This window comes from Ailuropoda melanoleuca, chromosome 2 (assembly GCF_002007445.2).
Source record: "Ailuropoda melanoleuca isolate Jingjing chromosome 2, ASM200744v2, whole genome shotgun sequence".
NCBI lineage: Eukaryota > Metazoa > Chordata > Mammalia > Carnivora > Ursidae > Ailuropoda > Ailuropoda melanoleuca.
The window spans coordinates 23,848,097-23,865,763 of record NC_048219.1 but is presented as its reverse complement, the minus strand read 5'-3'; the positions used below and the strand labels follow the sequence as shown (position 1 = coordinate 23,865,763).

At 35.8% G+C, this 17,667-nt stretch overlaps 1 protein-coding gene across 1 annotated transcript in view; it reads left to right on the top strand.

Annotated features, from left to right (window-relative positions):
• The window catches only part of SPATA6 (spermatogenesis associated 6), a 144,246-nt gene that overhangs the window by 115,493 nt on the left and 11,086 nt on the right, over positions 1 to 17,667 (top strand). Inside the window, exons 11-12 of the mRNA XM_034655606.1 lie at positions 6,006 to 6,009; positions 7,596 to 7,687. Coding sequence (XP_034511497.1) covers positions 6,006 to 6,009; positions 7,596 to 7,687 — 96 coding nt within the window. The remainder of the gene's footprint in view (positions 1 to 6,005; positions 6,010 to 7,595; positions 7,688 to 17,667) is intronic.

Here is a 17,667-nt window from a genome sequence, read left to right as displayed (position 1 = left end):
CCCAACCTGGCATAGCTTCAGAATTTGGCAAATATTGTGACAAGACATTTTTATGTGTTTGAGGCTCTTCCAGTTCTCAGTTTTACTTCTCAAGTGTGGTGTGATTCACAAAAAATTCTGCTGGGTACTCCATCCCCAGAAATAGCCTTTGCCTGAGCCAAGACCAGATTTTTTAGCCTAGCTAGTCCCAGATTGTCAAGTCTTTCCGTTTTAAAAACAGTTACAGGTTCTTAAGTGTCAATAGTATTTCCACGGTTTTTGCCTCTTGTGTTTTGAGGGCCTGTCGCTCTAGTAGATCTTTATCTCTTAAGGACCATGAAACTGTAGGAACATTCAGATACTTTTGGGTTAGCGCTATACCCTCTAGTCCCATGCAGCGTCATAAATCAATTAAACGTCATAACTGAGAAACTGGTTGTACATCTAAGGCCTCATAATACTCCAGTTACTTTACAACCATCAAAAACTTTATCAGTTTTTCTGTGTCACAGCAGTGACCCTTGTTCTAATATAAGCTCTGGTTCTTAGCATCTAGCCTGTGCTCAGGATATGCAAATGCTATGAAGAAAAATAGAGGAGCAGGGATCTCATTGGGCTAAAATCAAGATGTCAACAGAGCTGTTTTCTTTATAGAGTATCCAGGGAAGGATCAATTCCCTTACCTTTTCCAGCTCCTGGTGACCACCCACATTTCTTGGCATGTGGCCACTTTCTTCCATTTGCAAAGCCAGCAACATCACATCTCCTTGACCCTTATTCTTTTTTTAAAAAAAAGGATTCATTTATTTTCGAGAGGGAGAGAGAAAGAGAGAGCGAGCAAGCACGTGTGGGGGGCAGGGACAGGGGGAAAGAATCTTCAAGCAGACTCCCCACTGAGCAAGGAGCCCTATATGGGGCTTGATATCATGATCCATGAGATCATGACCTGAGCCCAGACCAAGAGTTGGATACTCAATCAACTGAGCCACCCAGGTGCTCCTTGAGCCTAATTCTTAATCACATCTCCCTCTGTCTGACCACATCCACGAAAGGTTTTTCTGCTTTGAAGAAGAACTCATTTGACTAGATTGGGCCTGGACGGATAATCCAAGGTAATCCTCCCTTCTCAAGATCCTTAACCTTAGTCAAATCTGCAAAATTCCCTACTGCTATGTAAGGTAGCATATTCATTGGTTCTGAGAATTAAAGCATGGGCATCTTTGGGCACCCTTATTCTGCTTACACACACCGTCGCTAAATCTTCCTAGAATTCCCTTTTTCATTGTTATTTCTTTTCAACACTTTAATATTATACACTTAGCTGTGATTTTCTCTTATTTTTATCCAGTTTGCCCTTTGTAGTACTTCTCAAAAAGCACATGTTAGACTTGTTCTCTGTGTACCATATGCCTCTTAAGGTCTTCTATTTTAATTTCTGGACATTTTCTGATGGGTATGTTTTGTATTATGAATATATTCCAATCTGTGACATGCATGTTTGTTTTCTTAATAAGAGTCCTTTTGTGAATAGAAGTTCTTAATTTAATGTGGCCCAATTTTTCTCTCCTTTTGGTTAGTGTTTTGGTTAGTGCTTTTTTACATCCATATGTGAAAACTTAAGCTAACCATGATTCTGAAGATACTCCCGCATTTAAAAAATCTTTTATCATGTTGCCTTTCACATTAGATCTACAGTGTGTGTGGGTTTGATTTGTACGTATGAGACTTGGATGAAGGTTCATTTTTCCCCCCTATGTATATGATCCATCATCTTTTTTCAAATGGCCATTCTTTTCCTTACTCTGTTTACATGGAGATGGTCCTGGATTCTGTCCTATTCCATTGGGACTGTGAGTCTCTTTCTGGATTTTCTTCTGTTTCACTGGCTTTCCTCACCTTTGTACTAACATCATACTTTCTCAATTGCTCTAGGTTTATATTAATTCTTAATATCTAATGGCAGAGGTTCTTCGGCTTTGTTCTTACTTGCAGACTGCTGTGGCTATTCTTTGTTCTTTGAATTTCCACCTGCATTCCAAAATGTCTGTTTTAAAAAACATGCTATGATTTTGACTGCGATTACACTGAATCTTACCAATATTGAGTCTTCCAATCCATGAAAATGGTGTCTTTTAAAATTAATTTAGATATTTAATTTCCCCCAGTTATGTCATAGTTATCTTAGTTGCATTTCTTTCAGTAGATTTATTCCTAGATGTTGGATGTTTTAATGCTATTATAAGTTGTATATTTTAAAATTGTACCTTCTATTTGGTTTTGGTATAATGGCTGTAATGGATGTTTGTATAATGACCTTGTATCCAGTGACTTTGCATTCACATATTAATGTTAATATATGGTAGTTCTTTCGTGTTTATATGTATAATATAATCTGTAAAGAATGACAGTTTTATTTCTCCCTCTTTCATCTTTATGCCTTTTATTTCTTTTTCCTGCCTTATTGCACTATGTAGGGTTTCCAAAGCAATATCAAATAGATGTGGTGATAGAGGGCATCCTGTCTTGTTTGCCATCCAAAGAGGGAAGCTTTTTATAATTCAACATTAAGTATGATGCATGGTGTAGGTATTCTTTGCCAGGTTAGAGAAGTTCCTTCTATTCTTTTTTTCTATGAGGTTTTTTTTTTTAATTTTCATGTAAATGTATGAATTTTATGACATTGGGATGATTATATGCTTCTTCTCTTTATTTTAATGTGGTAAATTGCTTACTTGATTATTCAAATGTTAACCCATGCTTGCATACTTGGGACAAAACTCTTGGTCATAATTTATATAAATATATATACTACTGGTTTTGATTTGCTAGTATTTTACCTGGGATTTTTACATTTAACTTAATGATAGTGATTGGTCTGTAAGTTTCCTTTCTTGTAATGTCTTCCTTAAGTTTTGACTGGCCTCCTAAAAATGATTTGGGAAGGGTGCCTGGGTGGCTCAGTTAGTCAACCATCCCACTCTTGGTTTCTGCTCAGGTCATGCTCTCATGGGTCAGGAGATGGAGCCCCGCGTCTGGCTCCCCACTTGGTGGGGAGTCTGCTTAAAGATTCTCTCCTGCTTCCCCTCCCACACTTGCTCGCACTCTCTCTCTCAAATAAATAAGTCTTTAAAAAAGTGATTTGAATACTGGGTGTTGTACAGAACTATGAATTATTGAACTCTACATCTGAAAATAATGATGTACTATTTGTTGGCTACTTGAATTTAAATTTAAAAAACTGATTTGGAAAATATTCCCCGTCATTTTCTCTGGAAGGGTTTGTGTAAGATTATTTATTTCTTGAATGTTTTAAATAAGCCCATATTTGTAGGAGGATTTTCAATAAAGATTTAATTTGCTAATTTTATTTCACTTCAGCCAGCTAACACACTTTGTATGATTTCAGTTCTTTTAAATTTACCAGAACTCATTTTATGGTTTAATGTATGGTCCCCACTGAAGAATTTGTCATGTATATATTTGAGAAGAATGTATTCTGCTATTGTCTAGAGTGTGTTCTATAATAGATGTTAGGTCTAGTTGATTTATAGTGTTGTTCAAATCTTCCATTTCCTTGTTGATCTTCTGTCTTCATTGTTCTATCCATTATTGGTAGTGAAGTACTGAAGTCTCCAACTTATACGTTGTAGGAGTTTCTCATTCTCATAGAGTGTGAGTCAAGATTCTCCAAGGAAACAGAAGCAAAAGAACGTGTGTGTGTGTGTGTGTGTGTGTGTGTGTTTATATACATATACACATATATGGAGAGAGAAAAATTTTAAAGAGTTGGCCATGCGTTTGTGGAAGCTTGGTGAGTCCCAAATCTGATGAGGTAGGCTGGATATTCAGGGAAGAGTTGTAGTTCAAATCCAAAAGCAGTCAACTGGCAGAATTTCTTCTTCCTTGGGGGAGGTCGACCTTTGGTCCCTTAAGGCCTTCAACTGACTGGATGACGCCCACCCACATTATGAAAGTCAGTCTCTTTTACTCAAAGTCCATTCATGTAAATGTTAATCTCATCCATAAAAGCCTCATGGAAATGTCCAGAATAATGTCCAACCAAATATCTAGGCACCATGGCTGAACCAAGTTGACATATAATTAACCACCACACATACTTTTTCACACACTGCCTCTAGCAATTTGTCAAAGTTACCACTTAAGGGTTCTTTAAGTGGTCTTCCCTTCAGACTTTATTATTCTCTATTACACTTATAATATAAACCAGGGTATAGAATTAGAAAAACCTTGGGGTGCCTGGGTGGCTCAGGTGATTAAGTGTCAGACTTTTGATTTCACCTGAGGTCATGATCTCGCAGTTGTGAGATTGAGCCCCGTGGGGGGCAGTGCAGAGTCTGCTTCAGATTCTCCCTCTCCCTCCTGCTCACTCTCTCTCTCTCAAATTAATTAATTAATTAAATATTAAAGAAAATAATTAGAAAAACCTCAATTCAAAGTTAGCCCTTCAACTTCTTATCCTTTTGTCTTTGAGCAACTCTACCTAAATTTTCTCTATGTTATGGATTAGGAAATTAAAGCCATTAAGGCTAACCTATTTCTCCAGGGTGATAATGTATATTAGAACTAATGATCAAATTCTATTTCAATTCTTGTCCTTGTACACAGTTCACTATAAATAATGTGTTGAATTTGAAGGCAATAAAATACACCTTACAGGTATTTTAATGGCGTATGAGAATTTCATGTGTTTGAGAATGACAGGTGTATGTTTTATTAAACACTGTAATTAGTGAGATTGCTGCCTTTTAGTTCTGGTTATGTTTTAGACTAACCACTTTTGTCTCTAAATTTTTCAGTTTGCAAGCATGAGTAGATACCTTTTATTTCTTTGTCCCAGGGGTAGTCTAAGTAAGTTGTCAATCACATGCATAAGGTGTAGTGATCACTGATGAAAGGAATCTTAAGAGAACATTTAACTTAGTGCCAGCTTCAGAGAAGGAGAGCCCCCAGCTTCTTTTAATGTTTATTTTATTAGTGACTTTTGCTGAAAGAAAAATGTTTCTTTATGGAAACCTGAGAAAGTTTCTTCTGAACTATATTATTTCAGAACACCCTCATAAAAAAAAAAACAAGGCGGTATTAGCTGAAAAATAGATATAGCTGAAAGTTTGAGCCTAATTTTCATATAGGAGAGTAATCTAATGGCTTCGGTTGGAGGTTTTGATTTCATTTGCATTCTGGGAGGCAGTATAATGTAAATCAAGTTAGATCTGGGTTTAAATTCCATCTCTGCCACTTAATAATGTATGACTTTGGCCAAGTTATTTAATTTTTTGGATTTCAGTACCTCCTTTTTCGTAAGGTTATTAAAGGCTTAAATGATACCCATGTAAAGAGGACCGAACACAGTCCTAGATACCTTATAGGAACTTAGCAAATATTGGTGCCATCCATTTTTTTCTGTATTTACATGTTGGCAGATGGGAATATTGATAAGGAATAAGAGGGGGATCATTTCTCCTTGGCCCAGGAATATTTTTCCTGGCACTAAGGAGAATGATACATCTCTTCAAATGCTTGCAGTGCTGATAGTTAATAGCTTATAATAAAGTGTGATTATTTTTTGCCTCTTTGCTTTTGTATAATTTGACCTTTAAAAGAAAGACTATACCAGGACTCTTACAAGAGCTATGTATCTGTATTGAATATATATAAAATGTCACAAAATATAGTCTTAAAATTTGAAGGGAATAACCATGATGATCATCTGGTCCTTTTTGTTTCCTGGGGCAGAATTCCCTTCCATGAACTTCTTGGTCTAGGTGTGTATCAGTGCTCTGCATTGTTAGATTTAGTAATTGTGATCTTACTTCCTCTTAAGACAGTCATACTGATTTTAGAATGCTCCATTAATTAGAACGTTCTTCCCTCTTTTGTCCTTTACTCTGTCTTCTAATAATTCTGCCCTTGCTCCTTTCTGTTACCTGTAGAGCTTCATAGAATACACAACTTTGTTCCACAGATATGTGGGAACCATATCTTAGTCATTTTTTTTTATCTCATAGGATAGTAAGTACCCAACTCAAAATAGGGTTTTATTTAATGAATAGTTATGGTTCAGATTTTTAAGGTACTTTTATATATTTTTTCATATGTAAACTTTAAAATTAGTCAACATTTTTTATTACTATTGGTCAAAACTTAATTTTTTCAACTGTATTGACAAAATTAAACAAGGAATATTGATTTATGTTTATGTGTGATATCACTTATTATATAATTATATAAAGAAATGAATAGCTTTCTCCAAGGAAAGAATTAAAAATTAAATGTTATTTGCATCTCTTTCAGTCCTCCTTGTAGCATAATCTCTTTCTGAAGGTTGAAAACATATTACAATTGTAAAAATTTCTTACACTTTATTTTGTAGTGTCTTTTGCACTTCCTACAGACAATTACATTTTCTATAATGTTAATGCCCACTTCACTGACTCATCAGACTGGACAAAAATAACCAGCATCCAGCTATATGATATTTAAGAAGATCTAAAGCCTAATAATAAAAAAAGATGGAAAATAGAAGGACAAATACATGCCTTCCAAACACTAAGAGAAAGCTATTGTAGTTACAGTAACAGTAAATCAAAAAAAGTTAAGGGAAAAAAGCATTAATAGAAATAAATGGAGTCATTTCATAATGATAAAGGGTTCAGTTCACCTAGAAGCTATTAACAATTCTAAATATATATTCAGATTTTCTGTGATTTTTAAACTTGCTGTATATTTTATTGCCATTTTTAATTGAATGCTCTCTTTCCAATTTCATGCCATCAGCAAATTTTTTGAAAACATTTTTCTTCATAATCTTTGTTCAGCTGATTTCTCACATAAAGTAAATGACTCCCTTGTTAATACTAATTGTTATAGCACTCTGTTTGTGCTTACTGGCTTCTTGTGTTATCCAGTTGTCTTTATGTCTCTTCCTGTCCGACTAAGGAACAAGGGTATTGGCTAATAGTCGTGAAAGATATTTGATACTAAATTATATCAAATTACCATACATAAGAACATAGTTGCAGTGGCTGGTATAGTTTATAATCTGTCTCTTTAGAATTCTATTTCTTCTGTCCTCTAATGTGTCTGTTAGAAGTTAAGAGCAGGCTGCCTATACGAGGAGCAGCCATGTATTTTGATACCAACTACCTTGCCTTTCATTTTTGCTTCTTGTGGCTTATTGTTGCATTTTGGCTTATGAATAATAGGTACATGCTAGAATGCTTACATCTGCATAAGTTTCCCAGGAACTTATTCTTCAGAGTACAGGAACAATTTTTTAGGAGTTCACATAGCAATGTGTAAGATATTAATATGTATCTCACTACATGTCTTGACACAGTATCCATTCCTATTCATTTATTGATGCAAGAAACCTCTACCAGGCGTCTAGTCTTTAATAAGCCTTATTAGCAAAATATAACAAAACTATATTTTATTGATCAGAATAATGACTTCTCACCTACTCTTTTTTTCTTTCCTAAGAAATCCAAACATTTAATTCATTTCTTAAAATGGGGGAGAGGGAGAACATTTCCCAAAGAAACAAAGGCATCATTTTAATTATAAAATGAATTAATGGGAATCTTTAAATTTTTCAGGATGAGAGAGACCCAGAGAAAGAAGATGAACTGGAACTGAAAAGAGGTCTTTTATACAGAGACTCTGCCTATGACAGTGACCCAGAGTATAGGTATGAGCTGGATTAATGCAGCGCGTTGAGATCTTTCTCACGGTTGGCATAAATATAACCTGCTTTTTAATCTGCTGGATTTGTAGGAAATTTAGACTCAAATTGATAATTATTTATTAATAGGTTTTATTATTAACTATACAAAATCCTATTAAAATACTTTAATGATTACATTACTGAAACTTTCCAATGAAAACAAATATAGTCCAATTAAGGGTGATACTTTTCATTTTACTTAAGATTTGTAGGGTATTTGGCTGTCCTACAAACCCACATATCAAGGGCTTATTTTCAGGCATATTTATTCTCATTCAAACAACAGTTTACATAATTTTAGACCACGAGTAAGCTTTTTTTTAATAACATAAGAAAAACTGTTCTCCAGCCTAACATTTCAGAAATGTTAGTAATAAAAAAATTTTTTGCAAGATTATGCTAGCAAATGTCATGAAGATTTTTAAAAGCTCTGTGTCAGCTGCCATAGAATGTAGTATTAAAAGTAATGTAAATTGTGAGTTTATGTAACTGACAGTTCTCTGAATCCTTTGGTGCTTTGCCACTGATTACCACACGGCTTCCACCTCCCTGGGTTTCCTGAAAAACAAGTATAAGAAAAAAGCTTCAGATAATGGAATATGTTTTATTGGTAACTTGAGTTTTGGACTGAATTTTCTGATCTTTACCCTGATACGTTAGGTTAGATATTCTGTGACATGTGAGGACTTCTTTTGTCCCTTACACAGAGTATAAATGTGAACTCCTTTCCCAAAGCTACTGTTTCCCAACCAACAGGCAACCTGGGCCTCCCATCAAGGAAAGTAGCATATTACAGGTGAGTTTGAAGAAGCAATCCAAACAGGAAAAAGAAGATCCAGGAAAGTCCACACCTTGAGGAAGAAGACTTTTTACCTTTTATTATTATTATTTACTTAAAGCTCTCTTCTCCAGATTGCTACAATATGGATTAACATCTCAATTTTGGTTCTTCATCCATATAGTTGATTCTAATTTGGGTAAGAATGGATAGGGTTGATAAAGGAAAGTGTCTGATTTTCATACTTTTGTATGCATAATAATTACCTGGGTTGCATCTTAAAAATATAGAATTATTCTTTCTGCCCCCTTAGATTCTAAATCTTTACCTAGAGGGGTGAGACCTAGAAATCTGCATTTTAAGAAATATCGTGGATGCTTCTAATGCAGCTAGTGTAAGAACCACATTTTGAAAAACACCGGTCTGTATTTAAAGCTTGCTGTAAACTTCAGTATTGGTTCTTTTTCCAGTTCACCAAGCAATATTAATAGCAAAGCTTTTGATTACCTGAGACTATTTTGGTACCCCTCAAGAAAGAGTTAAGCAGAGTATCAGAAACGTGCCGCTTACACATTTTTTTTTGAGATTTCTTTATATTCCTTACCACTTCTCTTATATACATTTAGATTGATAGGACCTAGTGGTCAGATCTTGGCAAGACCTTTTATATGAATATATTTGATATTAGCTCCAGAAGCTACTGAAATGCTCTGGATATTATTTTAGTTTTATCCCTGAGTCATATTAAATATTAGGCCAAGGAGTCACTCTTATTCTACTTTCCATCTCAAAAATGAGAGAACTAGCACTTGAAGTGATCACCCATTTGTTTGCCTTAAGGTTTCCATCAGCGGAAATCAAGAGGAGCTTTGGGGTCTTAGCTTAACGTCACCCCTCTGCAGACACATGTTGACACAGAGGTCCTGAGGAAGTCTGCATGGAGCCCTGGAATGGCTGAGTGAGGAGCTCAGCAAAGCCTCTTCCCCAAAGCAACAACTAGACAGAATTGTCAAAAACAACAATTTTAAGACTCTATAAATTGACCAAAGGCATATAACAAATTGAGAAACATTTATCAAGAAAATCTACTAAGCCTCAGTAAGGGCAGTAGGAATCAGTGGCATTTTGCCCGGAACTCCCAGTCCCTGGCTCCTTGGGGCAGTCATGCTGTGACTGTGACAGAGGAGACCGGCTGTATAGAGCAGAGCCTGGGAAATCCCGTGGGTATGCAGATTAATAGAAACAGTAATGATCTCACTGGCAAACAATAAGAGAAGGCTCTTCGTCTAACTACTTGTTGGGACAGATAACAAAGATCAGGGACCAGGAAGCCAAAATTGGTCTTGATAAAGTTGTACTTACCCCTAGTAGTCTGGAACATTATGTGTATGTGTAAGGTTGTAAATATGTTCAGGAGAAACTGGAAAGGCCCTTAGGGAGCCACTATGGCTGAATGGCTGAATGTGAGGCCTTGTGAAGGCAGAAAGTAATATCCAGGACAGGCTGGTAAACTGGAACAACTTTGAATGTATATTCCAAGTCACACATAGACCCACTGGCAAAAGATGGAAGAAGCCTTTCTGACCAGTCATTTGCTGGTCACCAACCTATGCTGACCCAGGGGCAGCCCCTATGGGTCCAGGCTTAAAAGTAGAACAACAATTTTTTTAAAAAAGAAAAGGAACAAGAGACATCAGAAACTGTACAGGACAAGCGAAACAGACTTCAGGCATTATTCCAGGCAGGACACTAAACAGATAATCAAAAAGAAAACCCTGGTTAAGGTCAAAATCCAGAGTAGTTGCAGTTTTTATCTAAAATTTTGTTTTCAACAATAAATTATGAGACGTGCAAGCAATAGGAAAGTCTAACCCATGCAATTGTAGAATGAATTACTATAAACTGTCTTCGAGGAGCCTCAGATATCGGATTTAACAGCTACATTCAAAGAACTAAGGAAATCCTGTTTAAAGAAGTAAAGGCATAAATAATGGCAGTGACTCATCAAATAGAGAATATCAATGAAGAGATAAAATTATTTCTTTCATGTTTTGCTTCAAAATTATGCCTAGGATTCAGTACTTGATCTTATGATCTTCTGATCCAAGTGTGGCAGAGTCCGTGCTTTCGGCAGGAAGAGCAGAGTGGGAATTGGAGAGCGTTACTGTACACGGCAGTCTACACGCGCTAGCTGTTCTAGGTCTTCGTCATCTTCGAGTATAAAATTCCTTTGGTAGAAATGTCTTATCAAGGAGTTATTTAAGTGACCTTTTACTTAAAGTGCTTTGGGATCTGGAGCTGGAGTTTGGGAAGAATCATCTACCGTGCTGACCTCCCTCTCTCTTACATGTTGCCTACCTTTTAGGAAGTTTTAGACCTTTGCAGTGGTAGCCTTGCCAGTGCCCAGGGTCCTGGCGTGCTTTTTATTTTTCTATTTTATTTTATTTTTTAAAGATTTTATTTATTTGGCCGAGAGAGAGGCAGCGAGAGAGGGAACACAAGCAGGGGGAGTGGGAGAGGGAAAAACAAGCTTCCCGCTGAGCAGGGAGCCTGATGCTGGGCTCATCCAGACCCCTGGGATCATGACCTGAGTTGAAGGCAGACGCTTAACGACTGACTGAGCCACCCAGGCGCCCCACCTGGAGTGCCTTTTAGTACCTGCTCTGTATAGTTCAGATTTCTTCAGTTTTCAGGGTGTTTAAATTTCTCCATATCATTGTGTACTTCTGACATGACTATCTTATTTGAATGTTAGTTCTAATTAAAGACCAGGCGTGAGTAATGCTTCATATAGATGGAAGTTGGTCACAAAAAGAGAGAAGTAAGGATACAAATAATTTTAAGTTCATGTGAATTGACCTTTTATGACTATTGCCTGAAATTTTTAACCATACTCTTTTATGGAACTAGCTAATGATGTAAACTGTTTTCTGTTTACTTACACATATTTTTCAGGTTACTAACAGTAGAAATATGCTCAATATAATGTTTTAATTGTGAAATTATTTGCAACAGAATTGAGTAATTTAAATTTTGACTATATATATTGTTTTGTTCTTATAGACTCCAGTACAGTTAACATACAGTATTATCTTAGTTTCAGGTGTACAATACAGTGATTCGGTAATTCTGTGTTTCACCCACTGCTCATCACAGCAAGTGCCCTCCTTCATCCCCATCACCAGTTTCACCCGTCTTCCCCCCGCCCTTGTGGTACCCAACAGCTGAATGTATATTTTTGAATAACACAGGCTTAGCTGTAGTTTTCATCTTTTCCCTATTGGTCACTGTCTGATTAATCTGATGAATCTACTAAGATGTAATAAACAGCCAAAAAGCTGTCTTTAATATTAACAAATGGAAGAAAAAAATCTAAATAATACACAGACTTAAAATCTCTTAAGTAACTAAGTGTTCATTTTTAAGTGAGAAAAATATTACTTGATTCTAATTTGAATTCATTGAATCTTGTGTTATTAAGTATCTTAAAATGCTTTTTCATTAGATACTCAAGATTTAATTTTTTTAAAACAAATTTTGTCTAGAAGGTATATTGATATTCGGAAATATTGGGGGTGCTGCATATTTGTGTGATTTTTCGAAGTGTTGTAAAAATTGTAGCTTAGAGGTCTAGAAAAGTCTCTGATGATTAGGACAGGGAAGTGTTGTATTCATTTTTTGAAACAAAAATATGATCTTGGTAATTAGAGTTAGTATCGATGCCAGGGCATGTCCAATGTTCCAACTTTCTGCCTGCTTAAAAAATACTACTAAGCAACCAGAATGCTTTTATGACTAACAAGTCTTGGCAGACTAATTTAATTTTTTTAAAAAGATCATGGGGCGCCTGGGTGGCACAGCGGTTAAGTGTCTGCCTTCGGCTCAGGGCGTGATCCCGGCGTTATGGGATCGAGCCCCACATCAGGCTCTTCCGTTATGAGCCTGCTTCTTCCTCTCCCACTCCCCCTGCTTGTGTTCCCTCTCTCACTGGCTGTCTCTATCTCTGTCAAATAAATAAATAAAATCTTTAAAAAAAAAAATAAAAATAAAAAGATCATGAGAAAGTAATACATTAAATATAACTTTCAATAAGAATTGTGATTTTATGACATTCTCATAAACAGGTAGGCAGGTATGGTCTGAACTAGTGTTAGGTGGACTGCTGATTGGATGATGGCATGGAAGGGACTATTACAGCAACCCCAAGTTAGATTCGAGAGCCGTAGTAAGGAATAGTTCTGATATTATGCTGGAACTGTACTTGTGTGAGCTTTAGTGATAACTGCCTTTAGGAATAAAAAATAGGTTTATTATTTTATTTAACCAGGGCAAAACTTGCAAATATCCTGAAGTATCACAGCTGTGCTCTATATTAGATCAGTTTTATGTCTAGTTCTCTTTACTCAAAGTACGGGAAGGAAGTCAAAAAAGAATAATAAAAATAAATGTGATGTTCTTTATGGACATGTTAATGATACTGAGTTTAACCTGCATTCATGAAACTGGAGGGAGGACTTAAAATATCACTTTAAAATACTATTTTTTTGTGTTTAAATAAAGACCACTTGNTGGGTGCCTGGGTGGCACCGCGGTTGGGCGTCTGCCTTTGGCTCAGGGCGTGATCCCTGCGTTGTGGGATCGAGCCCCACATCAGGCTCTTCTGCTGGGAGCCTGCTTCTTCCTCTCCCACTCCCCCTGCTTGTGTTCCCTCTCTCGCTGGCTGTCTCTATCTCTGTTGAATAAATAAATAAAATCTTTAAAAAAATAAAAAAATAAATAAATAAAAAAANAAATAAAATAAAATAAAATACTATTTTTTTGTGTTTAAATAAAGACCACTTGTCCCCTATATAAATATTATTAAAAATAACGCTTGAGGCTAACGAGACTTTAGAGTAAGCTTGATTCAATCTCCCACTCAGTAGAAATCCCTTCTGTGTCCTCCCGTTGTAGGCTCATTATTCACTCCAAGATAAAATTCTGTTTGACTTCTAACAGTTAAATCTTACTCTATTCTTATCTCTCCAGATATACCTGGTATTTCATGATACTCCAAACTGTCTCATGCCTTGATTCTGTTATAATATGATGCCTGGAATAACTTCAGTCTTCTTGTTAGTCTAGTGAATGCATACTTATTCTATAGGACTAAGGTCAGGTTTTTCCCTCTTGTGAGATCCTTTCATGACCTCAACAGACTGTTAGCATTTTCTCTTTTATCCTGCCACTTCCTCTCATGTATTTCATTTCGATTAGCAACATTTTTCTCACAATCACTATTCCATTATATGTCTGTCTTGTCTTCTATTAAATGGGAGCTCCTTGAAGGCACAGATATGTTACTTTTCTCTGTCTTTGTCCATCAAGGTCTTTGACATGTAATAGGAGTTCAAGTTAGAAAAATAGTTCCAATATTAAAATTGGGTTCTTTATTAATAATGATCAGTTACATTGCTAAAACTCTATCATTTAAGTAAACTCATATTTTGATTGTGATATTTAGTAACATGTCTAGATAAGGAATCAAGGAAGGAATTAATAATAATGAAAGCTGTTAGACTTTATTTGTTGTCAGTGGCTCATTTCTACACATTCTTAGTCATGGAAGAGAAAAAAAAATGACCTATAAGTAACCAGTCTTCAGTAAATTTCTCTGAATATACTTTTTTTAAAGTTTACTGTATAGTTTCTGCTAATAGTAAAAGAAGATAAACGACAAGATGCAATCTTTTCCCTAAGCTTTTTTGTTCCTATAGAAAACAAAGTCTCTAATTCAGTGCTTTCTANTAAAGTTTACTGTATAGTTTCTGCTAATAGTAAAAGAAGATAAATGACAAGATGCAATCTTTTCCCTAAGCTTTTTTGTTCCTATAGAAAACAAAGTCTCTAATTCAGTGCTTTCTAAAGTATAGTTCTTTTTTTTTTTTTAAGATTTTATTTATTTATGTCAGAGAGAGAGAGCATAAGCCGGGGGAGGGCAGAGAGAGAAGCAGGCTCCCCACTGAACAGGGAGCCTGATGGAGGACTCAATCCCAGGATCCTGGGATTATGACCTGGGCTGAAGGCAGATGCTTAACTGGCTGAGCCACCCAGGCGCCTTCTAAAATATAGTTCTTAGACCAGTGACATCAGCATCACCCTGGTATTTGTCAGAGATCTAAACTCTTGGACTCTACCTTGGCAACTCTGGAGGGTGAGAATCAATAATCTAAGTTGTTATAAGCCTCCCAGATGACTCTGATGCGTAGTACAGTTTGAGAACTACTGCTGTAATTTATCAGTAAATTCTTATGTCTTTAATGACATTTTATCTTTATATGGTATCTTTAAAAATAAAAAATACTTTTCAGATTTTATTAAATCATAATATNACTGAGCCACCCAGGCGCCCTCTAAAATATAGTTCTTAGACCAGTGACATCAGCATCACCCTGGTATTTGTCAGAGATCTAAACTCTCGGACTCTACCTTGGCAACTCTGGAGGGTGAGAATGAATAATCTGAGTTGTTATAAGCCTCCCAGATGACTCTGATGCGTAGTATAGTTTGAGAACTGCTGTAATTTATCAGTAAATTCTTATGTCTTTAATGACATTTTATCTTTATATGGTATCTTTAAAAATAAAAAATACTTTTCAGATTTTATTAAATCATAATATATCCTCTTCCTATTATGTATTCTGAATTCCAAAATTTTTGAGTACTTCCATTCCTACTTTTCATCCATCCATCCATTCATCACCTCTAAAACATACATCACATCCTCAAATGTATTCTCTGTGTTTTGTCAATCAAAATTTTGCTTGATAGGAACCTTTGTTGAGTATTATGGAAAGGAATTTATCTCTTGTATTATATAAACATCTTTAATTATATTGACTCTTAGATCACAATTTTGAAATATAGAATATGTGTCATCTTTAAAGTCACTTTCAACTCTGATTTTTTGAGTATAAATGACAAGTGGCAAATTATATAATCCTCATGTATGGCCTTTCAGTTATTTCTTAGAATTAATATTTTGGGGGTAGCATATCCATCTTACCTTCTGACCTTCTTTCCAGTGAGCATCACCTTAGAGATATTTTGTCTAAAGACTATGTATAGAATAGTATATGCTTAGTCTTCAGTTGACACTGATACAGGGCACATCAGGGTTTCAAGTGAGTTCATTCTTTTCGAAGCAAAAAATTAGTAATGTCCTTTGTCTCCTACTTCATGCTAAACTGCGTAAGACCTTTCTGTTCTTGGCATATACACTAGGCCTAATCAACGCTTAGGATTTGAAACTGTCCAGTTCTTGGATATTATCCTGGTCTGTTCTTTTTTGTTTTTTTTTTTCTTAATAGCATTATCATAATTAAATACAGGGCTCCCCAGTTAAATAGCAAGAGTAAGTTAATTAAAACAAAATGCACTGCACTAATAAAATATTATCCCCACTTTGAAAGTAACCGTTTTATGGTATATAGCACTGATGCAATATTTTGTAGAGTTTAGTAGGAATTCACTAAATGCTTTGAATGAATGAAGGCTGTAGATACTCATGGTAAAATAGAGATGTATAATTTTTAAAAGCCCATTACTATAATAAAATGTTTTAGTGTCCCTTACACGCTTTAAACTTATTAATATACTCAGTAATGAGAAATCAAAATTGACTCACTATGTTCACAGTTCATTAAAGAGCTAGTGCTTTCATGTCTGGAAGTAAATATCCTTTTTTAGGACTCTGATACTTTTGTTTGCACCTATCTGTGGACCGTATTAGGGCCTGTTCTGTGTTCACCTCTCTGTTTTACAATTCAGACTTCCAGGCTGAACTAATTCCCAAATTCTCTCGGAGAATTACAGTATTGTTTACTAAATTGAAGAATTTTGCAATTTTAAATAGAAATAAACTCGATGCCAAATTTTAAGATCTAAAAGCATCAGGATGTGTATTTTGGCCTCTTTAGCTCCTCTTTATAGAACCTTACTAGGTTTGCGTTGGCTTCTAAAAAGCTTTCTGAATTTATTTATTCATTGCAAGCCACTGAAGTGATACTTTAAGGCAGCTTTGAGACATGAAAAAAATGTATTGTCTAAAGGAAACAAAGCAGTAGCAAATCTATGCCAGGTAACATTAAATATAGTAATTGATGATGGGGGTGGCACAATGGTTTACGATCTCAGAAGGAACCTACACAATGGTTTTAAAGTTAGCAGCCCTACCGCTGCTTTACCTCGCTGAGAGCTGGGTAGAGGTGTGTGTTAGAAATCCAGACTTCCGTTGAGTAGCTTTATCATAGTAGAACTAGCCCGGCAACTAAACAAAATGTAGAATTCAGAAAAGAACGTCATTATCCGGCCGTCAGCATGTGGTAAAGTTGATGATTGTGGACAAGGAGTTAAGGACAAACACCTGTGTTTTGTGCAATTTTAATTAGTTCATGACTTATTGCAAAAAAAAAAAAAAAAAAAAAAACAAATAAAAACAACCAACCAAGCAAAGCACAGCCTGGTGGGCTTCCTAAAGTAATGTGAGGGAACAGAGGCAAATGTGGGGACCTAGGCTGGTAGATACGGTTGCAGAAGCACGAAAGACGTAGATATGTCTCTATTAATATATTTTTGAGTGTGTGATTTCCCGTCATTTGACTCAAACCGTCAAAAAAAAAAATGCTGTAAGTGACAACAGGAGTTAGGCTTGGTGAAGGAAATCTATGAAATCAAATTGTATCCAGTGGCTAGACTACTTCTTCAGCAAAGCTAATGAAAGAAGTGTGGTAGCCGTATCAAAGCAGGAGCACTGAGACTTGGCTAAGGCCTTTTGAACAATTTTAGTATGAGACATTGTCCTAATTATCCCTCCCTAACCAAAGGGACGAGATAGAAGTAACGATAGTCATGTTCTAAAACACCTTTGTTATCCCAGAGACTCTCTCATTTTCAAAATTTTCCAGCGTGAAAGAGGCAGCAGCCGGTGTAAAGAAAGTTTGGCAGGATCTAGTAAATATTACTAGAAAATATGAGGTAAAATTTCATTTTAGCAAAGCCGTCAGGAAGTAGAGCGACCTATTGTCATGGTTCCCAGAAGTGAATTTTTAAAAACACATCCCATATATTAATTGTAACAGGGGAATATATGTAAGGTTTGTGCATTCTAAGTAATAATAATAATGGT